This window comes from Salvia hispanica, chromosome 6, assembly GCF_029641045.1.
Source record: "Salvia hispanica isolate PSC_SH4W2 chromosome 6, Shi_PSC_v1, whole genome shotgun sequence".
Lineage (NCBI taxonomy): Eukaryota > Viridiplantae > Streptophyta > Magnoliopsida > Lamiales > Lamiaceae > Salvia > Salvia hispanica.
This window is the reverse complement of record NC_142697.1, coordinates 18,667,148-18,694,905: the sequence shown is the minus strand read 5'-3', so window position 1 is coordinate 18,694,905 and position 27,758 is coordinate 18,667,148. Positions and strand designations below refer to the sequence as shown.

Sequence of the window (27,758 nt, the reverse complement as noted above, 5' to 3'; positions counted from 1 at the left end):
AAGGGGAGAGGTATTTGAGAAGGTATTATACTTTTTCCCATTTTGAAGAGGTATCTTTACCTCTCCATCAATGGAGAGGATGGAGAGGTAAAATCTTATAACTATCATATTTGTCTTCTTTACATGAAAATCATTCTCCAAGGAAGAAGATATTTGAAAAGGTATTACACCTTATAATTTTTAATGCATATTGTAGTATTATTTTGTTTTTTAAAAATTATTTACTTTTCTATATATCTTTTTTCTTTGAAACGTGTTACTTTTTAAAAGAATATATTTCACTTTTTGAGAAGGTAAATAGATGATATACCTTTTTCATTTACCTTTCCTTCCTTGTTAAAGATCCTTGTTAAAGATGCTCGAAGTTATGAATTTAAATTTGCTTACGCAGATTACATGGCTTTTTAACTCAGCACTTTTAGTTTAACATTTATAAATGATAGTAGTACTTACTAGCAATTTGGCCCTTTAAAATACTCGGCACGCTTTTTAAGGTTTAAGTACTCGGAACTTTTTAAAAGGAGTATTTATAATATAATAATAATCCTTCCGTCCCGCTTAAGATAACACGTTTTTCTTTTTAGTTTGTCAGAAGTATTTATAATATAATAATACTCCTTCCGTTCCGCTTAAGATAACACGTTTTTCTTTTTAGTTTGTCCCAACTAAGATGACACATTTTCTTTTTTTTTACTACTAACTTTCTCTCTCCAATTAATACACTCAACCACTTTTTCTCACTCCTATTAAAATATACATCTTTCTTCATCTCTCGACTTTAATACCTATATTCACCTTCTTTCTCTCCAATTAAACACTTTGACCAATAACTCCTAAAATCCCGTGCCGGCTAAGCAATGTGTCATCTTAGCCGGGATGGAGGGAGTATTATAAGAGCATCCACAGTAACCGGCGACCGACCGGCTAGCCGATACCCGACGCTAGCCGGTCTGCTCGCCGAACTATTGCAATCGGCGAGCGCGGAATCAGTGAGAATTTCGGCGAGCGCTCGCCGATTTTCGGGCGCTGGCCGATGCGCTGGCCGATGCGCTCGCTGCCATTGTAGGCTAGCGATCGGTGAGCGATCGGCCAGCGCAATTTTTTTTTAATTAAATTTTCGAAACACAATATATACGCGATTTTCACGTCATTTTCACTCGCACCACTTGTTTCAACCCGGTATGCAGATGATGCTCGATTGGGGAGCCGGGATGCAGATGATGCCACAGATGATGCCGGGGTGGCAGGTGGGGGTGCAGCCTGTGTAGCCCGTGACGCCCGGGGGGACAATGTCTATCGCCCCACTCTTGATTTTTTTACTGCGTTTTCCCACACATCGACCCCAGTGGAGACTCAATTCACTGGAGATGACACTTTCTCCATAGATGATTTGTTACCGGGCATTCGATTCGGAGACACTCCCATTCAGACAGGAGGAGTAGGTCAGGGGCGGGGGAAGGGACAGGGAGCATCGAAGAAGAAGAAGAAGAAGAAGGGGAAAAAGGTGGTAGGTGAGTCGTTGCAGCCGACTGAAGACGACAGTGCATGGAGGAAGTGGACAGAAGATGAGAACGTCGCGCTGTCCAAGGCTTGGGTGTCTATTTGTGACGATCCCCTCGTTTCGAACAATCAGAGGATCGTCAAGATGTGGGCTAAAATTGCAGCAGCCTATCGGAGGAATTGCCCGCATGGGAAGGCATACACCGGGGAGGAGTGCCGGAAGGGGTGGGAGTGAATCAGGGCTGCGGTCTCCCGATTTGCGGGCTTGTACACCAACGCCCTCCGCATGAAGACCAGTGGCCAGACTGACGAGGATTGCAGGAGGATATCGGAGAAAGCCTTCCCCGTGCGGTGGCTGTATAAGGAATTTAGTTGTTTTTTTAATAGTGTTGATGATGTGGCTAGCCTGTAGCTAGCCTATTCCTTGTCCAGTTGCTTGTCCTAATGATGTGACAGGAGGAATTTTAGTGCTGGATGGTGTGGCAGGAGGAGAAACAGGCTAGCCTATGGCTAGCCTATTTACCATTGTGGATGCTCTAATAGTAACGTTTTTAAAGTTAGTCTTCTTCTTCCTGGGCAGCTCGACAGTCATGGTTTTTTATTTTGCTATGCAATTTTTAATTTCAAATTAAGTTCAGCTCTTCTATTCGTTCAGTTTTTAGTAATTTGACCTTCAAAAGGACTCACATAAGAGCATCTCAAATGTCGGCTAGCGACCGGCTAGCCGATTCGCGGCGCTGGCCAATCGGCTAGCCGAACCATTGGAGGCGGCCAGCGGGCGACTGGCGAAAATTCGGGCGTGGGCTAGCCGAACGCGCGTCGCTAGCCGAAGCGCTGGCCGATGCGCTGGCCGCTATTGTGGCGGCCCGATCGGCCAGCAACGATTTTTTATTATTATTTTTTAAAACCTATATAAACGCGAATTTAGTTTCATTTTCATTTGCACCACTTGTTTTAACGAGTTTTCTCTCTCTCTAACTTTCTGTACAAGAGCATCATCGAGCGATGGATCACAACAACGAGTCCAGTCCAGCGACGAGTGGATCTCAGACTCCCACGGTACCCGTGGGATCTGGATGGGGCCAGATGGGCAGACAGATGGGCCCAGGGTTTAACATCCCCTGGAATCAGCTGATGGGGATGATGGCCGGAGCGCCAGGGGGTGGGAACCAGGGGGGATGCCGTGGGGTATGCCGGGCGGCGGACAGGCCAGGGGCGGGCAGGTATGCCCCAGATGCAGCAGATGATGCAGCAGATGATGGGTATGCATCCCGGGATGCAGGGGTCACCGGGAAGGAACACGGTCTATCGCCCCTCTCTGGATTTTTTGACGGCTTCGTCTCACACGTCGACCCCAGTGGAGACGCAGTTCACTGGTGATGACCTTTTGTCATTGCATGACATGGGGATCGATCTCGGCGATCCGGACACTCCCGTTCCAGCGGGGCGGGCCGCGGCGAAGAAGAAGAAGACGAGGGGGAAGGCCAAGGCGGTCGGCGAGTCGTCGCAGCCCGTTGTTGACGACACCCCCGGCCGGAGGAAGTGGACGGAGGATGAGTACGCCGGGGTGGCCAGGGGGTGGTTGGAGGTGTGCGACGATCCGCTGGTTGCTAACAACCAGCGGGTCGTCAACATGAGGGCGAAGATTAGAGCTGCCTACAGGAGGCACTGCCCGCACGGGAAGGACTTCAGCGGGGAGGAGGTCCGGAAGGGGTGGGAGCGCATCAGGGCCGCGGTCGGCCGTTTTTCGGTGTTGTACGCCAACGCCCTCCGTCAGCTCACTAGTGGGCAGAATGAGGAGGACGCCCGGAGGATAGCCGAGAGTCAGTTCCCCTTGGCGGGGAAGTACAAGGAGTTCCACTTCTGGGAGTGCTATGAGTTGTTGAAGGACTCCGAGAAGTTCCGTGCGGGGTGCGACGCTGGGTGGCCGAAGAAGCAGAGGCTGAACTATACCGGCGACTACAGCGGCGGATCCCACGACCTCCCCCCGGATGTTGAGGAGTTTCCATCCCCTCCTTCATTTGCTGGTCGCCCTCGCCCGGTTGGACAGAAGCGGGCGCAACGGGCTGCGAGGGGAGGATCCCCCCTATCGCCCCGCGAGGTCCAGTCCTCCGCCCTCTCACCCACCCCACTCGAGTACACTCTCCATTCGCGTAACCAAACGCGGGATCAGATGTACAAGGTCTTCCAAGATTGGAGGACCGCCACTGACCCCACGGAGAAGATGTTTCTTCACTCGATGCTCGAGAGCATGCGGGTTGATTTGGATGTCGCGAGGGCACGGCTAAGGGGTTCCGACGTGGGCTCAGATACCACGGGTGGCGGCAGCGGCGGCGGCGACGGCGAGGACGGCGGCGACGGCGATGAGGAGTAGAGAGTGTCGGGGCTCGTGTGTGGAAGCCCTTTTTTTTAAAAAAAAATCATGTACTTTTTTTTAAAAATCTTTGTAGAGTACTTTTTTTGAATGGAATGGATTAATTTTCCCGTATATGTGTCGTAAATTTAATTCCGTAATTTAATCGTAATTTTAATTTCGTAAATATAGTATATTTTGAATTATTTTTATTGCGGCTGGCCTATGGCTGGCCTAAATCCGATGTGGCAGGTGGATTTTTAGTGCTGCTGACGTGGCAGAGAGAGAGAGTGGCTAGCCTATGACTGACCTATTTGCATTGGAGATGCTCTAATAAGGGCTTAACACAATTTTTCATTTATTTAAAAAAAATAGAAGTAGAAAAAACATAAAAATATCATTTTGGGTAAGGGCTTAAGCCCTACCCTCTCTATGAGTGTGTCCGCCCCTGTCTGGCGGGGCAACATTGCATCTCTCCTTCCCCATACGGTCGCTCGGCAAACTTCCCTCCTCCCAGCTTAATCGTCGACCATTCGACGGTGCTCGCAACTACATTGTAGCCATCATAGCAATTTAGTCAAAATAAAATAATTTACAATATGCACTCAGTCTTAATAAAATAATTAGTCATTCGATTTTGCTATAATAATATTCAGGTATTATGTTAAAAAAATATAAACTAGAATTATTAATCAAAATCACATTTGAAATAGTCCGATTTAATTTAAATGGCTGTGTAAACATTAATCTCCCTCCATCCATTCATCATAGGATTGATTTGGCGGCTGACGTGTCGCGTCGTGACTTCATCCGTGTGCAAAATGAGTCCAATTTCCGACCCGAAATCCGACTCGAATTTTATTCGGATCCAACTGCCATTTTCTGTTCCCTCTCTGCACAAAATCACTGTTTGAGGGAAGAAGCAGGAGAAAAACCCACCTCAAACCCTATCAATTTCTTATTTGAATTCCTTTCAACCTCTTCTTCACTTTGATTGTCGAATCCACTCATGTCTTGCAGAGTTTCATCAACAACAATTAATTTAATTGATAATGGCGGATCGGTTTGACAAGTATATGGATTTTGAGAAGTCTTCTTTTTGCCGAAACACTATCGGTTAGTGTTCAATACATTCTTTTTCTTTTCACTTCTTTAAAATCTTATGTTTTCACCCCGCGATCTTTTTGTTTGGGGTTCCGTTTCTAAAATTGTAGATGATTACGAGGAGGAGGATGAGGAGATGGGAGGGGATTACGGGGAGTATGAACTGAACAATTTTGAGAGCGACGAGAAATCGGAAGAGTTGGCGTGCCCGTTTTGCTCTGAGGATTTTGATGTTCTTGGATTGTGCTGCCACATTGATGCCGATCACCGGATAGAGGTTAATAATTTTGATCGCGTGTTGGTGTTATTAGGAATATTAGTTTGATCATACTTGGCTTGAAAAGTATTTATTGAAATATGTGTTTACTATTACTAGTGAGTAATGCCTGATGTGCTGTTGAAATATAGTCTAATAAGATCTTTCTACCGATTATTAAAAACAGTAATGCTTTGAGTTTACTTTGTTTAACCGAGTTCTTTATTTCACAGATATGTCCTTATTGTATGATAAAAGTGAGGATGAACATGGCTTCACATGTAATCACACAGCACGAAGATGTATTGAAGATATCCCTTCAAGGCATTTTAGGTGAATGGGTTGTTTTGTGATTGTGAACTATATGCATTTTATTTTAACTTTTTGAAGTTTAAACTTGAACATGGTTACTGCCAGTATTATATACTACATTGTTGTGTTGTGACCTTAACTCGACAAACGCACTGTGCATCAAGAAGTATTGGAATACTCGGTCTCGTTCAGCATTATTTCAGTTCAGAAAAGAGTTGCAGAAGAAACATTTGCAGTCTATAAAGGAGTCTTCCTGTGTAGGATCTTCCTCTAATGCAGAAACTGATTCCAAGCTACTTTCATTCGCCAATAGTCCACGCCGTGCTAGCAAACATCAAACCACAAAAGATGCTTCTTCAACTAAATCCAGAGTAACATTGTTGGACATTTCAAAAGATGTTACCATAGACAGGTATGCACCACATGACTTTTGGATATTTCACAACACTTTTGAAATGTCAATGTTCAAAGTTCATTAGTGCATTAGACTTGTGTCCTACTGCCTTTACGCTAGATTGCATAGGATGTTTTTGTTTGGAAAGACTTCATAAACTAGAAAGATGTACTTTGATTATACAACCTAGAGATTGAGATAACATTTTTGTTATTGTCTCATCATTGAGAAAATATAAGCTCCTATTGTCCTACACAGCTTATAAATTGTTCAAAGGAGTTTATAAGCTCAACTAAACACCGTTTAAATTGATGCATTGAACTGATTATTGATGAACAACAAATCTCATGCAAAAGGCGTGAAAACTGCATTGTAGGAAATCGTAGACTCACACATTATATTGGCATTGCTTGATTAGGTTTGATTCTTGGCGATATTTTTGTAGAGATAACCCTCAGTATTCTTTCTTGGTGTCACAGAAGAAAGTTCATCGTGATTGTGTATCACATGTTATACATAGACGCTAACATTTGCTTGTTGGACTACTATCATGCTTAGCATATAGTACAAGTTTTGCTACTGTTATTTGACATTCTCGCAGCTATAGCAAGCCTTATGTAGTATCATCCCTATTGCAGAATACAACCAACCCCATCGAAAGACTGGCATAAAGAGAGGGCCAGCCGGTGCAATTTTCTACAGGGACTAGTATTATCGACCATTTTGGACGATTTATGAACACCTGTATCTGCCCGAAGCTTTGTTCGAGTGAAGGGCACTTTCAAACATCAGTTGCTGTTCCTGGCGGTAGTTCATCAACATGTCTAAGCACAATCAATTTCTCAACCCTACTATCATTTGTGCCTGTGTATTGTGAGCCATTGATGAGATTAAAAACTTTCCTACTGCAGAAATTTTTTAATGTATCAATTAACCTGACAAAAGGCCAAATGATAGTAGGGTTGAGAAATTGGGTCAGTGAGTGGTGAGGAGCAGTTGGGAGCTTATACAATCTATTAACCTGATTTATTTCTCCTCTGTAGTTTGTATAATGTTGCATTGGAACGAGATATACCCCTTTACTTTGGCTGGAATTTTCCTTTTATCAATAAAACATGATGAATATTGCAATATGACCCGAAATTTAAATGATTTTTGTTAGGCCACTCATTATTACTTGTGAATAGGGCAAAGGTCAAAAGGCTTATTCTTAGTGCTTGGTATTTATGTGGGCCTCAGCCGAAGACGTTTGTCAGGTAAATTGTGATTCGCTCTCTATTACTTGAACAAAGATATTTATTTTGGGCTTATGTGTTTTATGTATGCATTTATTCTAGTTACCATGCATAGTCTATCTTAACAATAGCTTATGAATGTAATTAGTACTACCATGTAGGATAGTAATACGCAAGATTAATAAATATTGGAATAAAAGTGATATGTTCATCAATATTCTATATACCGTGTATTATGATATACTATTGATTTTCGATATGCTTCCACTATTAATATTGTCTATCCTGAAAAATTCGATAAGGTAGTGATATTGTTTTTTCTCAACTAATAGTAAAATGAGTTGTCATTCATAACATTATAAATTTATTGGTAAGAGAGAATTGCAAAGGGTAAATTTATCTTGTCTTAGTTTCTTCTCTTGATATAAGTAAATTTACTTCACATTGATTTATATTCTAATTTTAATAATTGAGTTTTTAAAAATTCCACCAATTTGACGCATCTCACTTTGATCGAAAAAATGACGTTTATTCAACCAAAAGTTTTCAACAATTTCCGACAATAGAAATAACTGAATTTATAAATAGGGCCAATAACGTCATTCAATCTGAAGCCTTCAACAATATCCGACAACAGAAATAACTGAATTAGGGCCAATTTATGCAACACATACTTTAATATTTTTTCGGCAGCTATTCTTTTCAAGGCGAGAGTAAACAATTTTTCAAGAAACGCCAAAACTAGAACAAGGATCCATCGTGTCACACAAATTTATTAACGTGTTTATGTCACTATGATTTAGATACAAATTATTAAAAATTAATAAACCGATCTGTAATAGCATTAATTTCAATTTTTAAATGCACATGCCCAAAAAGTGTGCGGGACCCATTGCGGCGAACCGTCCGTCACATACGTAAATGCACCCATATGAGTGGCTAACAATTGTTCGAGTTTAGAATATAAATAATTTTTTCATCAAAGCGTCGTATTGAATAAACCTATTTATTAATTGGGTAAGATTTGAATTCCACATGATATAAGTACATTTCTACATTAGGCTGAATTCAAAAACTCATACCAAAGTACAATAAAATTAATTTCTTTTCAAAGCAAAGAATGCGTGTTGAATTGATGCAAATATTTTGTGGTCCGAATTTGGAATTTATCAAAATAAATCTTAAATGTGCATTAAATATTTATGGTTAACAATTGTAGTCAATGTTCAATTTATGCATCTCACTCCACTCAATCTTATCGCATTCTCGATTTAATCGCCTTCAACAACCAGCTAGGATTTGTTGACACAAATTCTCCCCAACGTCTTTAATTTTTGATAACTGAGACGGAACAGCTATGGAGATTTGGTTGAGTTTAATTGATTCTCATTAGTGTTGGTTGGCCATGCTGCGGTTGTTTTCGGCGGTGATCGGCCTCTCCACAGAGGACTCCTCCAACTCCGTCGCAGACAATTATCGCTTCTCTCTACTTGCTGTTTCCGAATTAGCTCTAGTTTTGCTGGTTGATTCTACTCAATTTATCGATGGCTGCTCAGAGTCACGGCGTTAGTCCTAGGGGCCTTCTCTGCAATGCTGGCGCCGGCGCTGCGGCTGGTAAATATCTTCTCTCGAGTTTTTAATCGATTCCGTGGTGGTTTATTCTTTCCTCAATGCGATTGGATGTTTCAATTAAGTTATCGATCACTGCAAATTCTCAATTTTTTAATGAATTTAGAAACAAATTTGGAGGATAGATTCATACCTCCTTTTCCCCCTTTCAAATTCTGATGAGGAACAACTTGATTGGTGCAGGTGCGATTGCAGCTACTTTTGTATGCCCTTTAGATGTTATCAAGACTAGGTTACAGGTCCATGGGCTTCCCCGGCTTGCAAATTCTAATATCAGAGGTAACAAAAGTTTTCATTTTGGGCTAAACTTAGTAGTTTAGTGCATGCTAGGTGAGATTTAGAAGGTTCATTTTCCGGTGCTTCCTCTTTGGCTGTTTCAATCAGTGGTTACATTTTTGTGAGAGAGGTTTAATCTGATGCTGTAGCAATTACCAATTTTGTTGTGTGTGGAGTGTGGTACCATATGATGGATGGTTGTTTGTTCATAATTTTCCAGGTAGTGTTATAATTCAAAGTTTAGAACAGATATTTCAGAAGGAGGGATTACGTGGTATGTACCGAGGACTCTCCCCTACGATGCTTGCCATGTTTCCAAATTGGGCAGTAAGTTGGAGGTTTCAGTTATCCTGAACTGATGCTTATAAATGTGCAAATTTACTGGTTTTGTAAATGGAAATAGGGAGACAATTAACTTGTTATTGACTTTTCTTACAGGTGTATTTCACTATTTATGAACAATTAAAGAGTTTACTTGGTTCCGATGGTCAGTTCTTTACCTGCTTTTATCATTCTATACATATATTTGTCGAAAGCTGTTTCTTTGAACAGTCTGAATGGGTGTTATTGATGCTTCTGAAATTTTTAGATGTAAATCAGCAGCTCTCTGTTGGTGCAAGTATGGCGGCTGCTTCTGGTGCTGGAGCTGCAACAGCAATCACGACAAATCCTCTTTGGGTTGTCAAAACAAGGTTTCAGGTATTTCTTTCTGGTCACTATGGCATATGTTCTTTTTGGTAAATCTTGATTATTATGCTTTTTATTGCTGCTAAAAGTGTAGCTAAGCTAATATGTTACTTTCTGAATCTAAAGTATTTAAATATGTTTGTAAACTGAAACTCCATTTTCGAATTAATGATAAGTGCATATATAAAACTTAAATCCATGAAGTTGTGCTGCAGGTGTTTGTATGAAGGATAAGGGCATTTGTGTTCATTGGATACGTATTTGTGTATCTTTATATTCTAATTCTTTCGTGTCCTCATATAGTTAGATACTGATATTAGAAACAGTTATGAAAGAGATTGTTTTTTTTACTACCAAACGTTTAAGAGAGCAGTTTGTGTACGATATCGGTGGAGGGTTGGGCAATTGGAACTGGTGAATGAGACGTGAGAAATTTGCCTCTTTGATTGTAGGTGTGGGGATATGGTATGATGGCGCATTTGCCATACAAACTATAAACATATTGCAAGTTGACATTCAAAATCATCAAAGATTTGAATCTCTCTGGCATCAGCATAAAATATTGTACTTTCCACTATCTACAGTAAAGCACATGCATTGATACATAATAAATGTTTTATTTCAAATTTGTATAGCCTCAGAAACTTGCCCAGTGGACTTTAATGTACAAAGTCTTGCTTACAACCTATTGAAAGACATTGATGAATTTTATTTTTATTTATTTTAGTGATACAATGATTTTCTGTTTTATGCAGACACAAGGGATGAGAACAGGTGTGGTGCCATATAGGGGTACATTATCTGCCTTAAAAAGAATTGCACGTGAAGAGGGCATTCGTGGATTGTATAGGTTGGTTAACTCTTTCATGAAGCATGCCGGAAAATTACGTTGGATTAATATTTTACACCAGAGGAATCAATTTTTAATTTTCTGTTTTGTTATTTGTGCTATGCAGTGGACTAGTGCCAGCTTTGGCTGGTATTAGTCATGTTGCTATTCAGTTTCCAACATATGAAAAGATAAAGAGTTATCTAGCTAAACAAGGTATGTAGCTCCAATATTTTACTTGAAAAAATGACACATTCCTTATTCTTTCCAATAACATTTTTGTTACCTCGCTGAAATAATCCCATCTTGAATATTTGTTGATGATGGTAGGTAACACAACGACTGATAAACTCAGTGCAAGTGATGTTGCTTTAGCTTCGTCTGTTTCAAAAATATTTGCTTCGACCTTGACATATCCTCATGAGGTTTGTGGAAAAGATGTCAATCTTTCTTTTTCTTATTTCTTTGTGCAAAATAATTCATAACAAATGACCAAAACTCAAAACACAAGAAAAAAGATACATCTGCACATACAAATAACTTAGTTCAACATATTCTGATTGGATAATGAAATGTAGAATAATTCTGAAAAAACTTGTTGTAATGCTAACTGAGTTCATTTATTTATGAGTCATGACTAGGTGATATATACATTACTCAAAAATCACAAGTGTCAAACATGAAAGTTCCATTATAGTATCTGAAAACTGTATTTTAGTTAAAATTATTCCATGCGGTGATCATCCAATTGTCTGCTGGTATTTTATCAAACTGCGATTTTGAAACTCTCTTCCAGTTTCACCATTCCTTACACTTGTTGGTGTATTATGGCTCTCGATTCAACCCATTTAGAAATTAAAAAAGTGTTCTTGGATGAACAGACTGTAACTTCATGCTCCTGCAGGTTGTCCGTTCAAGACTTCAAGAACAAGGTTACCACTCCGAGAAGCAATATTCTGGCGTTGTCGACTGCATCAAGAAGGTTTTCAAGCAAGATGGCATCCCTGGTTTCTACCGGGGTTGTGCCATCAACCTGCTGAGGACGACCCCAGCTGCTGTAATCACATTTACCAGTTTTGAGATGATTCACCGATTTCTCGTTACATTGTTTCCTCCTGATCAACACCCTCAACCATTGAGATGATCACGGTACATCGCCTGCTTCAACAGACGCATTGTTTCTTAGCAGCAGTCCTATATATGCTGTGCCTAGGAGCCCTCATTAGTGATTGTTTCTGTATTCTTATACTTAGAAGACAGTTTTTTCTTAGAATGATGATGATGACGATAATTACTTGTACAGAACATCAATACGACAACGTTTGCTGTTCTTTCGTTACTGTTTGCTGTATACATAGAAGTTTAGTGACATTTACCAAATGGCCTCAATGGATATTTGTGGGCTTGGATTCCTTAGAGTCCAATTATTGTATTCAGTATTGTTTTTCACCATCAGTTATTTATAGCTTTGCCAATCTTAGTCTTGAAAGTATGTTAGTAAACTATAGTGAGCCCAAGTAGCCATTTTTCAGATAAATGTCCCAATTGTCATTAAATGAGTGAACTATAAGAAAATTAGTTGGATTTCTTTTCTTACTTTCATTCAAAGTAACTTAATCTGCATGAAACATCAATATGAAGTAACTATTATATACTATTTGATTCAAATAGAGGAAAAAATTGCTAAACAAATGACGTTTTTGACAAATTTTGTATTTTTTATTATATTTTGGTAATGTTAAAATGACCATAATCTGGATAGAGCGAATCAACCTTGTTCATACACATGTCTATACCTTTATCCTGGAGACCAAATTATTCTCTTAACAAATTAAGAATTACTATTCGAAATTATAAAATAAATTTTATAAATATAAACCTCTCGTTGGACACAATGCAATACACAATACAATCATGGGTTGCATAGAATGGCATCACTTATGCAGCAATCCTCTGAAATTTTTTTTCCCAAAGTGCATGTGATTTGGTTGGAATTATGCAGGGCACTATGTCTTAAAAACCACACATTTTCCCCTTCTTCTTTTTCATCCCTTTAATTCTCTTTATTCAAGGATATATTGGATTCTTGAAAATGAAATTCCTTGAGCATCTAACAACCGTGGCAATGACTCTTTCGGCTTTCCCAAGAGAATAACAAAGACTTAAGAAAAAGAAAACTAGGCTGTTGGTCCCATTTGACCTAATCAAAGTATTTAGTTCCACTAATTGTCATTATCCTAGTACTAATGTAAAAGTCAATCTAGTTGTATTACACATGACGACATAGAGAATTAGTGACAAGTCATAAATCACTTTAAGAATATTTACGAGGACTATGTCCCACTTAAAAAGACTTTTAATTTATATACTACTATGTGATATTTTGATTCTTTCGTTCTAAATTATAGTAGCACATCAATGTGTCCTAATTAATCACACTAATTGAGTTTAAAGGTAAGATTCAGAAAGGGGACAACAGCTCATTTGACTTAGAAACACTTCTGTAAAATCTTGACCTATAACTTGAGGTTAGGGACAACCATGGAACATGGTTTCTTTTCCTTTTGCAACGATAACTAAGAATTTATGATTATCATTTTAGATGTATTACCACAAAATTATAATGTTGAATGTGAGTGCCATGGATGAATAATGGATTGAAAGCACTATTTTTTTTTTATCATATTCATCCAAACACTCATCATTGCACACATGTGGTAAACAGCACGAATGCAATGAATTCAATTATATTAAATGGGATTAACAACATGGTTATAATATCATTATCAACAAAACTATCTATAATCAATGATTTAGCATTAAAATTAAAATATGAAAAAATAAAGTTAATTATCCGGCCCCTAATAAAGAAATGAATGACCTTGTCTTCATCATATCTTGATGGGCTGTAAAAGTGAAAAAGTTCTTGAGGAGTGCCATTGCTATCATGATTTTATGGGGATGCTTCATATATGGACCCCTACTGCCCTAACAATAGAAACCGAAAAATAAATAAATAGCAAAAACAGCAAAGATATGATTATTTTCTTTGTTATTTAATCTTCTTTTTGATATTTCAGAAAGATGTGTACTTTATTATTGGAAGCAAAAGTTGGGTTAGTTTAGGTGGTTATTTAAATCTTGAACAATTTTGTGTGGTTGTCACATATGTGGGATATATATCAAGAAATAGATGATAAACATGGTTTGGGTGGAATTTATGGGTTTTTCCCACATGGAAAGTCTTTTTTGATTTTATTATCTTGCATGTATAGAATCTTCATATAATTGCGAAAAATAGTGTGAAATTATATCACGAGTTGAAACCCATAATATACACTACGAGTAGTATCTAGTATTAGCATATTCACAAATTTTGTAATATACATTTCAATTTGTATTTTCATCCGAGTGTTGATACTCAGTTTATTGGATTCACAAGTTTCACACAAAAGTATGTAGTGTGGTTGTAGGGTAAAGTGTGACAAAAAGAAATGCAAGTTATGAATATATAGGTATTCATTAGTATGCTAATTAAGATATTCTAGATTTAAAAAGGAGCATCTGGCTAATTGTTTATAGAAAAAGTATAAATCTGGAAGCTAGGTTAGTAGGTATATAGATATTAGTATATATGTACTCCACTTACTAGTAGTATTTGTTATTGAGCTAAAAATAAACTACTATGCCTTTTAATTTTGAGATTTGTAAAATTCATCCACATATATATAGGAGTAATATAGAGAGAAAAGACAATAGATTTTCCCATAGAAGAACTACATACCCACAATTCTAAGCCAACCTAGAAGTAGTATATAAGTATTTTACATAGGATTCTCATGGGTTGATAAAAATGAAAAATAGATATAATAAACCTTTGATGAATGCAATAAGAACATTTTGCATGAGTTGTGGTGGACCACAAAAGTGGGGAATATGGGAATGAACCTCCATTTGCAAATTTTATGAAGCTAATAGATAGTTATATCAATGCCTTCTCCAAAATAAAAATAATCATGACAATACTCAATAGCTACAATGGCATGTATTAGTGGCTTTGTGCCTTTGTTTATCATTTTGCCCTTTTTACAACATGGGGCATTAATTCTGAAGGTGCTAGGTTATCCACTTGTGAGCAAATAGATCACATGTGTACATTCTTGAGTAAAATGAAGCTCGGCATGCAATCTAAAAAATCTATACAATTTTTATGAAACGTACTCTCATAAATAGATCTAGTCACTCTAGACCAGCAGAAGTGCCTAATTTTTTCTTAATATCGACAGAAAACACTAAGACCGTCACTCCCAGAGTATTTTTTCTTAATATCGACAGAAAACACTAAGACTCGACTCAAGTGTTAAGAAATACTATAGTGAAAAGTGGATTGAAAAAATTAATGAGATATGAGACCTATTTTTATATATTGGTTTTATAAATAAAATATAAGTGAGATAAATTAGTGGAATGTGCATGCCATTAGTAAAAATAGAGTAAATAGCAAGAATGTCAATTAGCTGCGGACAGAGGAAATATGAGATTGGTATCAGTTAATTGTGAAACGAGAGAGTAGGTAACTGAGTAGAACTTAATGTAGATTAAGCCATCTCTAGGAATTATCAAATGAGAGAGAAATGCCCAAAACGAAATAAGTCGTTCTGACCAGTACTAGTTGGTGAAAGACGAGAACTTCTAAATTAATTTGTATAATATTGAACATATAACTAATTTTCTACTTTTACTTGCTAGCTTTCCGAAATTCAATTCAATCCTGACATCTAAGATAATATTTAAAAAGATTAATTGTTTAAGATGGTTAATCACTCTAATATGACTCTAATTTGGCTTTAGTTATGATAGTGGATTTGTTCATAAAATTTGTACTATAATTTACGATTTAGTGTTATTTAGTCTATTTATGTAGTATTAATGTTACATTGTACTATTCGAATTGTCAAGGTGACCATTAATAATCAATTAATGTACTAGCAACTTATATTTGTCGTAGGAACTAGCAAACTATTTTCATCTTTTTAGGATTTGCTGGGGAAGATCTTTGGAAAAATAAATTATTAGAAATATTGAATGTCAGGCTACAAACTCAAATGTATCTACACTAAATTATTTGCATAAGCTGAAAAACACCAGTTAGAAAACTGACACGTAAGAGGATTAAAATTTGGGAAATGCATGCACTAGTTAAGAGATATCCGAACCTCTCTGGTTCGGAACCGAGCCGCCGATTTTAAAAATCGAACGTTAGTTGTAGACTCGATAGTGTGAATGACAACATTAATTCCGAACTAAGTTATATCCACTTTTAAAAAAATTATACTACTAAATTATGACTATTATTTGGTTCGGTGGATAAGTAGCTATTGCCTGTTTGCATATTGCACTTTGTTTAATCTCCCTTTTTTTCACATTAAGATATTATGCATATACAAGTGTACTCCCTACTTATGAAATCCAAATTCACGACCTTATGCCAAATTAATATTCTAACTCCGCCATATAAATATATAATAATAATAATAGTAACAATAAATGCAAAATTAATATTCTAACTCCTCCTCGTCGTCATCATCATTATTATTATTATTAATCACTGGTGGTATTCTACTATTCTTCCTAAATATTGAAAGAAATTAAAATCCAAAAATTGCTATATTCTGACAAAATAAAACTAAAAAATATAGGTAAACTGAATAACATGGTCAACACAATAAAAATGAGATAGAATTAGAGACCTCAAAAAAGCTGAAGGTTGGTGTTTGAATAACAAGTTGAATTGTTGAACCCAATCCATTATTTATACTCTTGGCTAATTTTGAAATTCAAATTACCCTAAAGAATAGACCATACTACTACTAACTATCTCAGTTTAATTTTCTTGAAATTGTTGTGTACGACGACCACCTCAATAAACCCAAACAAGCATCACCCCTCAAAATTCAAATAAAATATAGTAGTAGTAGTAAATAAACCAAACGTCGCCTATAATATGCAGATTTTTGTTCCGGGGACAAGGTTTTAAAATCAAATTATCATCACCTTACTTCTAAACAATCTCTTCCAGATGTGGCCAATTCATTATATGCTTAATATCAAAGAAAGCAAAAAGTTTTAGTATAAAACTGGGGAAAGAAAAAATACTAAATATTTACAGACGTCGAATCTAATTTTTTTAAAACTTCAATCTTGGAGTTAACCATTTTCCAACTAACATTTCCTGAAAATGACAAATTGCCTACCTAGATGGTGACAATCGTTGCACTTAATTAGGTCAACTCTCCCTGCAAGGTAAAAAAAAAAAAAATTGTTTCCCGTAAATAAATACTATAATATACAATTATCCAATAAAATTGAATATAAGATGATGAAATGATCAAACAAGATACAAATTCAATCCATCGTAATAGCTAATGGTTAATTTTAATTATTCTAATAATCTATCTCATTGTTCAAAAAAAGCGCCACATAATATGATGCCTTCACGACTTAGGTTACGATCAAATAATTCAGTGACTCTATAAAATCAATCTATGTGTAGGTAAAATTAATAAATACTTTAACAGATATACATTTAACACTTTCATTAACAAATACTCCATATATACGGAGTATTTGTTACCAAAGTAAAACCATATTCAATTTATTGTAAGTATTCCTTCCGTCCATAATAATTTATCATCATTTAATCTGATTTAAGAAATGTAATAGAAGTAAAAAGGTTTGTTGAAAAAGTTAGTGGCAAGTGGATCCTATTTTTATATATTGTACTATTAGTTTTATAGTAAATGTGAGTGTGAATAAGTTAGTGAAATATGAGATCTACGATAAAAAAAAATTGATAAAAGTGAAAAGTGACAAATTTTTAGAAACAGATGAGAATAGAAATCAATAATAAATTTTCAGGGACAGATGAAGTACCTTTTTTACGTCCAATGTTGACGTTTCATTGGATATCTAACATAATATGATACCCACCTTTTAGGTTGGCATAAGACATTTATTTATTTCGAAAAATGGGAGGAGAAGGATGAGCAAATATGTCGAAGGAGAATGAGCTAAAGGAGTAGTATTAGTAGATTATAGTGTTGTTCAGTTGTCATGATTAATTATCATATGATTATTCATTTATAATTAAGTTGTAGATTAATTAATTTGAAAGAATATGATTATAACTAATTATTATATGATTATCCATCTAAGATTAAGTTATGAGATTAAATCTCATGAACCAGATACACTACATATTTAATCATAAGTTATAATCTTGCGAATCGAATAGTACAACCGTATTTTATTTTAATTTTTTGCCTCTACTATCTAAGTTACACACGCCAATTATTACTACTATGCAAGTAAAATAATAAAGTGAGCAGATATTTCTAGAATATAAGAGAAGAAAATCGAACAAAAAAATGGATTTTAATCACAGATACGAACAAATTTCATTCTTATTTGGAATAAAGCGAAAAGGAAACAATTAACCACAATATTTGTAACTGAAATCTTGGGTTTTAATGTTCAACTTCAACCCAGTGAATACTAAAAGATTTCTTCCACTATATGATATGCCCATATCTCAGTCACAAACATTCTCATGTTTTTATACTTCTTAAATAAATTAAATGCACTAATACAATAAAATACTACCAAATTAGTATATTACGAACTAAAGGATTTACGGTTTTAAACTATGCTACATTTAGTATTATCTTATTATCTCCTATGCTCGTCAATCGTCATTAGTATGACATTTCATTCCAAATAATCTGCCAGACGTAATATGTAAAAGTATTATAGATCAATCAAATGGGTACAAATTATTATGTAAAAGTTGAGAAATTTTTCCACACACAATGAATTCACTATATAATATAACAATCACAAAATGCAGGTGTACGAATTTAATGAAGTGCCGAATCAAAATACTACTACTATATAGCATGTAGCAAACATGTGATAGTACTACTACTTATAATCGAAATAAACACATAAGGAAATATTACATGAAAAATGTCACACACTAATCTAAACATTTTATAAGTACTAATTAATATACGGCTTGAAATATAGGTTTGTGAAAAAGCCGAGGCTAGCGGTTGGGAGGGTCGGGAAATGGGTTTGGGATTGGGGGGCCTTTAAGCAATTATATAAATTGAAAAGTGGCAGACACTCATACTCACAGCGTCACAACTCCAACTATAAAGCGATGAACAAGCTTTTCCAGTTCAGAGTGAGAGAGAGAGAGAGAGAAGGGGAAAAAGGCGTAGTAGCATCGCCAATGCTTAACTGTAGTGTTGTAGAATGAGAACAAAAGCTAACTATTCTATTTCTTTCTATATATGATAAGAGTGTATGATGTACCTGAACTGACGTTGGAGCTCTCATCGCTCATCTTCCTGTCTTCTTATATTACAAACAATAATAAATTATTTGATAATTATTGTTGGATGATTCTGTTTTGCGATTGACAATTGGAGATATTGCCTGAAAACTTCATTCGGAATGGCGGCGATTGAAGGCGCATTGCCGTTTTCCGTGGCGTCGGTCGTCGAGGATGTGCTGCAGCAGCACGGCAGCCGATCGCGTGGCCTCGATTTGGATGCTCGCCGCGCTGAAGAAGACGGTAAAATTTGGGGGGATTTTGCTCGCATTTTGGTTATTTTTATGCTTAAAATGGACTCCAACCGCCGCTCAGCTTTTTTTTTTTTTTTTTGGTTTGATGATGTTAGGATTCTGACTGTCGATATTTCAATACGTGAAGAATGATCACTTGATTTTTGAGTTGTGTCGAAATTTGAGTTATGATTTTCGAAAGGGAGTGGGTGCTTGATTTCTTGTGTTAGGATTTCTGCATTTTTGATGATACAGTTGCGGTTGTTGGTTTGGCTTGGTAGAGTACACGTGACTTTTTTATGCAAAACATATTTTGAGCTGTAGAATTGAGATTGATAGTATTTTGGTTCGAATTTGGATAGTTATTGAGGAATTCTATTTCCCCAATACCATATCTCTGGATTTTGGTGGTGTGATGCATAGTTTTGGGGAATAACAAGTCCGTAAATGCAGCGATAAGAAGATATGAAGCTGCGGCGTGGATGAGGAAACTGATCGGAGTAGTGGCGGCAAAAGATCTGCCAGCCGAGCCTTCTGAGGTAGAGTTCAGGCTTGGATTAAGAAGTGGAATAATTCTCTGCAATATACTCAATAAAGTTCAAGCTGGAGCTGTGCAAAAGGTTCGTTAATTGAGTAATTGTGTTCATATTATTTTGAGATTTCAGGTCTATGTGCTTATCGGTGCATTTTCAGGTAGTCGAAAGTCCATCTGATCCGGTGCTTGTCCCTGATGGCGCTGCGCTATCTGCATTTCAGTACTTTGAGAATGTGAGGAACTTTCTGGTTGCCGTGGAAGAGATGGGAATGCCTACTTTTGAGGCTTCTGATTTGGAGCAGGTATTCATAATAAAAATTAATAAATTTTTTTGTTTTTTTTTTTTATATTTGCTAGTCTTGAAACAAATGGTGGATAGATGATCATCAACTGTTCGTTAGGGAGGAAAATCTTCGAGGGTGGTGAATTGTGTTCTGGCACTTAAATCCTACAGCGAATGGAAACAGACGGGAGGGAATGGTGTTTGGAAATTTGGTGGAAATCTTAGAACAAGTACATCAGGGAAGCAATTTGCACGAAAAAACTCTGAGCCTTTCACAGGTTCCATATCAAGGAGCTCGTCTATGAATGAGAAATCTCTGAATGGCGCATGCAATGAGCAAGATTCTAACAGAACTGTGAGTAGGAAGCTCTTGGTTCAAAGTTGACACTGTGTCTACTTTAGCACATGTGTCTGACATTCATGTTATCTATATTCTCTGTTTTGGCAGTCTTGTTCATCCTTGAGTATGCTTGTTCGGTCAGTTTTATTGGACAAGAAGCCTGAGGAAGTGCCAAATGTAAGTAAAAAGTGTTAGATGTAAATTTCTCTAGAAACACTTGGAAAGTATGTAGCCTTTAAACCACTCTCCGCTAATTAAAATTGTAGTAGAAAGTTGACTATGTATACTTGAGATGTGACATTGTGAGTTTACGCGGGGACACTTGCTATGTGTGCAGCTTAAATTTCTCAACTTAGAAAGCTTGAAATATAATATTGTTGATACCTAAACTGGTAGCCTCTGGTGTTTTGCAGCTTGTTGAGTCTGTATTATGTAGGGTTGTGGAGGAATTTGAGAGTCGCATTGGAAGCCAAATTGAACCGGTATAGTTTGTTTTCTTTGTTGCTTATGCATACCTTTTGATCATTTGTGAACTGTTATTTCAAAACGCTATAGAAATATGTTTGGATTTTCTCATTCATTGTGTTTCATCATTTTACAGAAGAAAGCTTGCTTTAGGGACTCGACCGTTTCTCATGGCAACAAATCCTCTGTGAATCTCTCTTCGTCCCATGTGAAGGTAAGTCTGTTAAAATGACCGAGTGTTTATAATTCGTCAGTTATTGGTAAAATTGTACTTTTTTCCTCTTTCATGAAAGAAGGCCGAACAGAAGAAACCAGCTGCAATACTGAAGAAAAACGACATGTTACAGAAGAACAAGGTCGATGAAGAATCAGAACGTAGATTAATGAACCAGCACTTGATTGTTAATCAGCAACATAAGGACATTACCGTAAGAAATATGAAAATCGATGCACTCTCTCCATTTTTATGTATGCTGAAAAATGCTCATCTTTGACTAACCTGGTCTAGGTGCTCAAGCAAACTCTTTCAACTACAAAAGCAGGCATGCAGTCCATGCAAATGAAATTCCATGAAGAACTTCACAATCTTGGTAAGCATTTGAAAATTTTCAGTTCTTTGTTTGCTTGTATTTAAGTAGACTATATTATTGCTTATTAGTGCCATGTTAACATATCTCTACTCTCAACAGGCCTCCATATTCATGGACTAGCTCATGCTGCTTCTAGTTATCATAGAGTTCTTGAGGAAAACCGGAAGCTTTATAATCAAGTGCAGGATCTAAAGGGTAAAATTTGATCATTGTATATGTTTCCATTTCATCCTACTTCCTTCGCGGTAAATTAATTTTTGGTAGTTTATATTGACCAGGAAGCATTAGGGTTTATTGCCGAGTCAGGCCATTCTTGCACGGACAATATGATCATTTGAATACCATTGATCATATTGAAGAAGGAACCATATGCATAAACACTCTAGCAAAGAATGGGAAAGGGCGCAAATCTTTCAACTTTAACAAAGTATTTGGACCTTCTGCAACTCAAGGTTAGCCTTCATCAAATCAATACAGTAACTTGTTTTCTTCATTTTCTTACTAGTTGATAACTGTAAAAAAAATTCTGTGGTTTTATTTTTACCTTTTTGTAGAGGAGGTATTTTCAGACACCCAGCCACTAATAAGATCGGTCCTTGATGGTTACAACGTCTGCATTTTTGCTTATGGCCAAACTGGTTCAGGAAAGACTTTCACCATGGTAGGATACAACTGGAACTTACCTGTTTCTATTGGAAGATGAATCAAGCATTCATGTTAACTTCTTTCTTTTATCCAGACTGGACCGAGGGATCTCACAGAGGATAGTCAGGGAGTGAACTACAGAGCTTTACGTGATCTGTTCATGCTTGCCGAGAAAAGAAAGGACACTTTCTACTATGAAGTCTCCGTTCAAATGATAGAGATTTACAATGAACAAGTCAGAGATCTACTTAATTCAGATGGTTTAAACAGAAGATATCCTTTTTCAATGTTGCTTAACTTTTAATCAGAATAATCAATTTATGGTTGCATTTACGCTGTTTGGATTCCTTTACTAAGAGTGTACATTAGAAATCCGAAACAGTTCCCAGACAGGACTTAGCGTACCAGATGCAAGTTTGGTTCGCGTCGCCTCAACATCTGACATTATCGATCTAATGAATCTTGGACACAGGAACCGAGCCGTGGGTGCAACAGCACTCAATGACCGTAGTAGTCGTTCACACAGGCAAGCAATCAGAGCTCGAGTTACTCTCACAAAGTCTTGTGTCACCTAACTACTATATCCTTTCGCTGCAGTTGTTTAACAGTTCACGTCCAAGGAAGAGACTTGACTACCGGTAGCTTCCTCCGAGGTTGTATGCATCTAGTCGATCTAGCTGGGAGTGAGAGAGTTGATAAATCAGAAGTAACCGGAGACAGACTCAAAGAGGCTCAGCATATTAACAAATCACTTTCTGCATTAGGTGATGTGATCTCCTCCCTTGCCCAAAAGAGCACACATGTCCCCTACAGAAATAGCAAACTCACTCAACTGCTCCAAGACTCACTCGGTAAGACTAACACAGCTGCAGAAGTAACCTGTTGTCTCCATTCTCTGCATGATTTGATTCCACATATCTTCTTTCTCAGGAGGGCAAGCCAAAACACTGATGTTTGTCCACATAAGTCCAGAGCCTGATGCCGTTGGAGAGACCATCAGCACGCTTAAATTTGCTGAGCGTGTTGCTTCTGTTGAACTTGGCGCTGCACGAGTGAACAAGGATCCAGCAGATGTGAAGGAACTCAAGGAACAGGTCTTTCATCTATTTACTTCTAACAATATATCAATACAGTTTGACCTTTGATTTGTATGCATGCTCAATTTGCTCTCGTTTGTGTGATAGATTGTCAGTTTGAAGGCCGCCTTGCAGCAAAAGACATCTGGTGGTGGCATGCAGCAATCTCCTTATCAACCTACTTTAAACACTAGAGATTTGAGCCTGCCGTCGCCACAAGGGCTCCGGAAATCAATGGAAGGTGTAGCCAACACAGAGGTATTTGAAGTAATACCATCTAAGCAACATTGCTATGCAAAATCCAGATGCAAACCTTAAAGCGTATGTTTGATCTTCACCAAATCCACAGGTTCACCGCAGAGGATCGCGGCAAAAACGACAGAGCTTGGATCTAGACGAGCTACTTGGGAATTCGCCTAGCTGGCCGCCTTCAAGCAGCCCCGGCCTATGCAATGTAGATGATGACAGAGAGTTCTGCTCTGGTGAGTGGGTGGACAAGCTCATGGTGAACAAGCAAGATCCTTTTTGTGGAGTAGACAATCTCATGACTAGTTGGGATCCGAGCAACGGCAACGCATCCGATGCCATTTATCAGAAATACCTGCCTGATTCATCAAAATTCTACCCTGACAAGTCATTTGGCCTATTTCAAACAAACAGCCAGTTTGATGCATGTGCAAATGACGACGTGGACGAGCATGATGCCGGGACCAGCGACTCATCCGAGCCAGATTTGTTGTGGCAGATTAACCATTCCAAGCTTGGGAGCTTTGGAAATGGTGGGAGTCCAAATGAGCATAAGCCTAATCACAAACACACCAAAAGCCAAGAATTCAGGTACAGTAGCATGCAGGCATTGCCTAAATACTCCTTATTTTATAGTCCACTTTCCTCACTAGATATGCATTAAATTTCAAGTTAATGTTATTTTATCTACTTAATAATCTTTTCATAAATTTATAACTTTTACGTGCATCAGGAGCATGATTCCGAGACTAGGGCAGTCGCCATTGCGGAAATCTGTTAATGAAGGTGGACATGGACAGACACCCCTGCGGATGGGAAGGCAGGCTACTACTGAAACGAAGCGGAAAACAGGCAGTAGAAAATAGAAGTTTTTTTTGAGTTTTTGGGGTTTTTTTACATTGAGTTGGAGCGGAGAATGTGTAGAGTTTCCGTTTTTTTTTTTTTTTATCATTTTTTTCATTTTTTTCCTTCTCATACATAGGCCAACACAGCAATAATTTTAGTTGCTTGGATTGGAAGATTTTTTTGGTTTTTTGGTTTGGTTGATATTTTGCTTTCAACAATGATGTGTATGATTTAAATTTATTAAATTTTTCATTATTTTTCCTGTGAATTATATGTCCCTCTAACTCTTTTATAAGCACTAATATATCTTTTTCATATGACACAATTACATTTAGGTAAAAAGCTGTCTAAAACGAGCCGGAAGATTCAGACTTTATCTAAAGCTGAAGAATACAGTGAAACAAATAGTTTGAATTATTGAAGTTTATATAGACTTCATATCGCTATAAATCTACCTACTAGTAATACAATTCTTTTATTCGCTTCTGTAATATTTTATCACTTACTACATGTTTGGAGACAACAAATACAAATAGTTTTGAGATTATTTGTGAACTCTACCATCGTTTTCAATTCATGTTTAGAATTATTAATTTTATTTTATACAAGAGTACATAATTTAATTATAATACGAAACGATTATTAGTATCATTGATTATACAAATTACTTAAAAATTGCTCGTTTATTCTTAAAAATTGTCATTTTCACTCTTGACTAATTGAAGGAGGGGGAAGAATATTCATACGCAATCTTGGTTTAGCTAGATTTTAGTTAATACCCTCATCATCCATGAAAAGTATGAACATTTGATTCAGCACGGACTAGTATTATATACAAAGAAAAAGATTTTTAAAGTATTGTTATAGAGAATGGATCCCTCTTATTAATGAGAAAAAAATTATCAAAATTAAAAAGTTCTTACCTTCGAGGACACATACTAAAAAAAAAAGTTAATGCTTTTTAAAAGACAGGGGTATACAAAATGTGAAATGACGTTATATACAAAATCAAATCTACCCAAAGATTGTGCAATCTATTGTAAAAAAATCAGGTCGGTTATTGATAGAGTGAATCAGTGAATAGTCAGAATAGATATGTTATTTCTTGAGAAAATAAATTGATTCTTGATTCAACGTGTTGCACTTGCACAATTGATTCAGACCCCTAGAACGACAATCCAAAACTAAATGAAATTCAGCCAAAAAAGAGCAATACTTTTATGCAGTGTAGATTAGGAAAAATTAGTAACTTCACACAGTACTTGAATTTAATTGAAGTGAATAGCACGAAGCACAATAAGACGACACTTTTTCAGAGATGTAAAATTACACTGACGATAATCCAAACAACATAAAAGTTATGTATCAATAATCCTTGCATTTAATAGCATACTTATGATAACAAGAGAAATGGATATCATAAAAACACTAGTCTGTGAATACTCTAACAAAAACATCAAGATGGCACACAAGGTCATCTCGCACCAAAAAGGCAGTCATCTGCGATCTCACTTCTTAGCCTTCTTAGTAACCCTGCATAGCAGATAATATTGCAAATAGTCAAAATAGAATACGAAGCCAATAAACCAATTGCAGTGGAGAGCATGAACAAGTCACTTACTGAGCTGGCTGAGATGCCGGTGTAGGGGCAGCCGCAGCTGGTGGGGGTGCTACTTTCTCCCCTGGTCCCTGAACTCAGACAAGAAATAATAAGAAAATTGGGTTAGAAACATCACCAACACACATACATTTAAAAATATACTCAAGTTATACCTGGGCTAGTCGTTCCTCTCTTCTTGCAAACTTTCTTTCCCTGCTAGCCTTGTTCTTAGCTCTCTTAGCCTCAAACTGATCAGACAAGGTCTTTTCTCTAGCCTTCTCAGCCTTAGACTTGTGGATGCTTTCCATGAGAACACGCTTGTTCTTGAAAACATTACCCTTAACTCTCATGTACATGTCATGGTACATATGCTTGTCAATCTTCTTAGCCTCCCTATATTTCCTCAGCAAACGTCTCAAAACTCTCATTCTTCTCATCCAGAGAATTTTAGTGGGCAGCCTTGCCTCCCTGGTACCCTTTCTTTTACCTGTTATCATTCACAAATAATTATAAAACGCAAAGCTAAACAATAATGTTTAAGTGGGCTAAACCAATCGAATAGATTCTAAGATATCCATCTTAGATATTGAATCAACTCACATACACTATAGCCAATACAGATTAACATTGGAAATAAAAAGGAAAACTTTTAAATTTTTAATATGACGAGTTAACAAAGATAAGTCAAGCAAAGCACCAGATCCTTAATCAACCGCATGGTAATCTGAATCAAAAAGTTGAACACAAGCACTAAAATAGACACAAAGTCATTGACTGTAGTACCATATCCAGAGTGACGACCCTTCCTCTTGGCCTCCTTCATTCTACGAGCACGGGATCGTGAATGAATCTTGGTAGGCTTCCTGATAATGAAACCATCCTTGACTAGTTTTCTAATGTTTTGTCCTAAATAAGAAAGGGAGAACATCAACTGTTAAACAAAGCATTAATATCATCAACATAGAAATTCATTTTTGAGGCTAGGAATATGTGCAAAAAAACAGATGACTTGAAAGTATATTACAGCAGTAGATATAACTTAAAACGGCTATTTTCATAAAATATGCTTCTGATGATATCTAGTCATATAATATAGACAACAAATATCATGTGGCGGGGCAGCAGTAGAGCATTCCCTAATTTGTTTTCCTAATTCGAACATGCTATAGCATTTCCATAATCGCATCCACAAACAAGACTCTACTAAAATACGGGGTACAATTAAAAGACATCAAAAGGGTAATATAATTATATTGCTCCTATAGACTAATAAATTTAAACTAATCATCATCAATCCAAATTTGTTGCAGCAGCAACATAATTTCTTTTAATTTGAAATTTCATTGCTATAAACAATAAAAGCTTCTTAGATTAATAGCTCGTTTCCATCCAAAACAGTCCTAACCGAATGAAACCCCTACAGCTATGAAAATCAAATCTAAATTACAAAAATCGCCAACAGAAACATATAGCATCGATCTATAGCAAGAAATACACAATCTACAAAGAGCAGGGGCACATATTAGAAGCAAAAAGTGGTTTGAGAGCGTACGAGAGTTAGCCATGGAGATCTCGTTAACTTCATTTGGGTCAAGCCAGACCTTGCCCTTGCCGCACTTGAGCACGCTGGCGGACAGCCGCTTCTGTAGCTTCAGCGTCACCATTTTTTCAGTAGATGAGCAAATGGAGGAATGTAGAACAGAAGATGATGTTTTATAATCCACTCGATTTTGACCTAGGGTTTATGATCTGTGATGCAGCTTTCATTTGTTGGGCTTAACTAGATGGGCTTCCAGGATAGCAACGCATATTGGGCTTTCCTTATGTAGATATCAATTAATTAGTAATGTGGAAAATGTGTAATAAACTAATAATAGTACTATTAATTTTTATAAGAGCGGGCATAATCGTAGACGCATATATACAAAA

At 37.0% G+C, this 27,758-nt stretch overlaps 4 protein-coding genes across 6 annotated transcripts; 3 read left to right on the top strand and 1 right to left on the bottom strand.

Annotated features, from left to right (window-relative positions):
* The first annotated feature begins 4,626 nt into the window (after positions 1-4,626).
* LOC125205957 (protein DEHYDRATION-INDUCED 19 homolog 4-like) lies at positions 4,627-7,052 on the top strand. Of its 2 annotated transcripts, none has more exons than XM_048105184.2 (5): positions 4,627-4,969; positions 5,068-5,234; positions 5,447-5,546; positions 5,631-5,937; positions 6,558-7,052. In XM_048105184.2, exons 1-5 carry the CDS (start codon positions 4,906-4,908, stop codon positions 6,655-6,657), a joined length of 738 nt encoding a protein of 245 aa, XP_047961141.2. In that variant the 5' UTR covers positions 4,627-4,905; the 3' UTR covers positions 6,658-7,052. The 2 variants fall into 2 exon arrangements, with proteins under 2 accessions (XP_047961141.2, XP_047961142.2); XM_048105185.2 differs by having other exon boundaries at positions 4,629-4,969; positions 5,447-5,524; positions 5,675-5,937.
* Positions 7,053-8,260: 1,208 nt separating this feature from the next.
* On the top strand, positions 8,261-12,027 carry LOC125203311 (nicotinamide adenine dinucleotide transporter 1, chloroplastic-like). Its single transcript, XM_048101627.2, has 9 exons — positions 8,261-8,768; positions 8,967-9,062; positions 9,280-9,386; positions 9,498-9,546; positions 9,649-9,758; positions 10,502-10,596; positions 10,703-10,791; positions 10,906-11,000; positions 11,480-12,027. The coding sequence occupies exons 1-9, from the start codon at positions 8,699-8,701 to the stop codon at positions 11,717-11,719; spliced, it is 951 nt and encodes a 316-aa protein (XP_047957584.2). The 5' UTR covers positions 8,261-8,698; the 3' UTR covers positions 11,720-12,027.
* A 6,758-nt stretch (positions 12,028-18,785) lies between these two features.
* LOC125207377 (kinesin-like protein KIN-14I) lies at positions 18,786-24,497 on the top strand. 2 transcript variants are annotated; one of them, XM_089061193.1, is made up of 19 exons: positions 18,786-19,213; positions 19,657-19,823; positions 19,897-20,040; positions 20,140-20,376; positions 20,470-20,538; positions 20,775-20,843; positions 20,963-21,040; positions 21,123-21,254; positions 21,335-21,416; positions 21,516-21,611; positions 21,695-21,868; positions 21,971-22,077; positions 22,156-22,336; positions 22,428-22,587; positions 22,659-22,912; positions 22,992-23,155; positions 23,246-23,395; positions 23,487-23,974; positions 24,117-24,497. In XM_089061193.1, exons 1-19 carry the CDS (start codon positions 19,093-19,095, stop codon positions 24,247-24,249), a joined length of 3,006 nt encoding a protein of 1,001 aa, XP_088917319.1. In that variant the 5' UTR covers positions 18,786-19,092; the 3' UTR covers positions 24,250-24,497. The 2 variants fall into 2 exon arrangements, with proteins under 2 accessions (XP_088917319.1, XP_088917318.1); XM_089061192.1 differs by having other exon boundaries at positions 21,120-21,254.
* Positions 24,498-25,518: 1,021 nt separating this feature from the next.
* LOC125199469 (large ribosomal subunit protein eL19z-like) lies at positions 25,519-27,539 on the bottom strand. Its single transcript, XM_048097467.2, has 5 exons — positions 27,382-27,539; positions 26,613-26,735; positions 26,003-26,316; positions 25,851-25,918; positions 25,519-25,762 (listed from the first exon to the last, which is right to left on the bottom strand). The coding sequence occupies exons 1-5, from the start codon at positions 27,491-27,493 to the stop codon at positions 25,738-25,740; spliced, it is 642 nt and encodes a 213-aa protein (XP_047953424.1). The 5' UTR covers positions 27,494-27,539; the 3' UTR covers positions 25,519-25,737.
* Positions 27,540-27,758: the final 219 nt, after the last annotated feature.

Coding starts and splice junctions, on each gene's coding strand:
- LOC125207377 (XM_089061192.1), top strand. CDS start 19,093: ATGGCGGCGATTGAAGGCGCATTGCCGTTTTCCGTGGCGTCGGTCGTC. Junction 20,041..20,139: donor AGGCTTCTGATTTGGAGCAG/GTATTCATAATA, acceptor ACTGTTCGTTAG/GGAGGAAAATCTTCGAGGGT. Junction 20,377..20,469: donor AGCAAGATTCTAACAGAACT/GTGAGTAGGAAG, acceptor CTGTTTTGGCAG/TCTTGTTCATCCTTGAGTAT.
- LOC125203311 (XM_048101627.2), top strand. CDS start 8,699: ATGGCTGCTCAGAGTCACGGCGTTAGTCCTAGGGGCCTTCTCTGCAAT. Junction 9,387..9,497: donor CCATGTTTCCAAATTGGGCA/GTAAGTTGGAGG, acceptor CTTTTCTTACAG/GTGTATTTCACTATTTATGA. Junction 10,597..10,702: donor GGCATTCGTGGATTGTATAG/GTTGGTTAACTC, acceptor TGTGCTATGCAG/TGGACTAGTGCCAGCTTTGG.
- LOC125199469 (XM_048097467.2), bottom strand. CDS start 27,493: ATGGTGACGCTGAAGCTACAGAAGCGGCTGTCCGCCAGCGTGCTCAAG. Junction 26,317..26,612: donor GGGTCGTCACTCTGGATATG/GTACTACAGTCA, acceptor GAATGATAACAG/GTAAAAGAAAGGGTACCAGG. Junction 25,919..26,002: donor GAGAGGAACGACTAGCCCAG/GTATAACTTGAG, acceptor GTCTGAGTTCAG/GGACCAGGGGAGAAAGTAGC.
- LOC125205957 (XM_048105184.2), top strand. CDS start 4,906: ATGGCGGATCGGTTTGACAAGTATATGGATTTTGAGAAGTCTTCTTTT. Junction 4,970..5,067: donor TTTTTGCCGAAACACTATCG/GTTAGTGTTCAA, acceptor CTAAAATTGTAG/ATGATTACGAGGAGGAGGAT. Junction 5,235..5,446: donor ATGCCGATCACCGGATAGAG/GTTAATAATTTT, acceptor TTTATTTCACAG/ATATGTCCTTATTGTATGAT.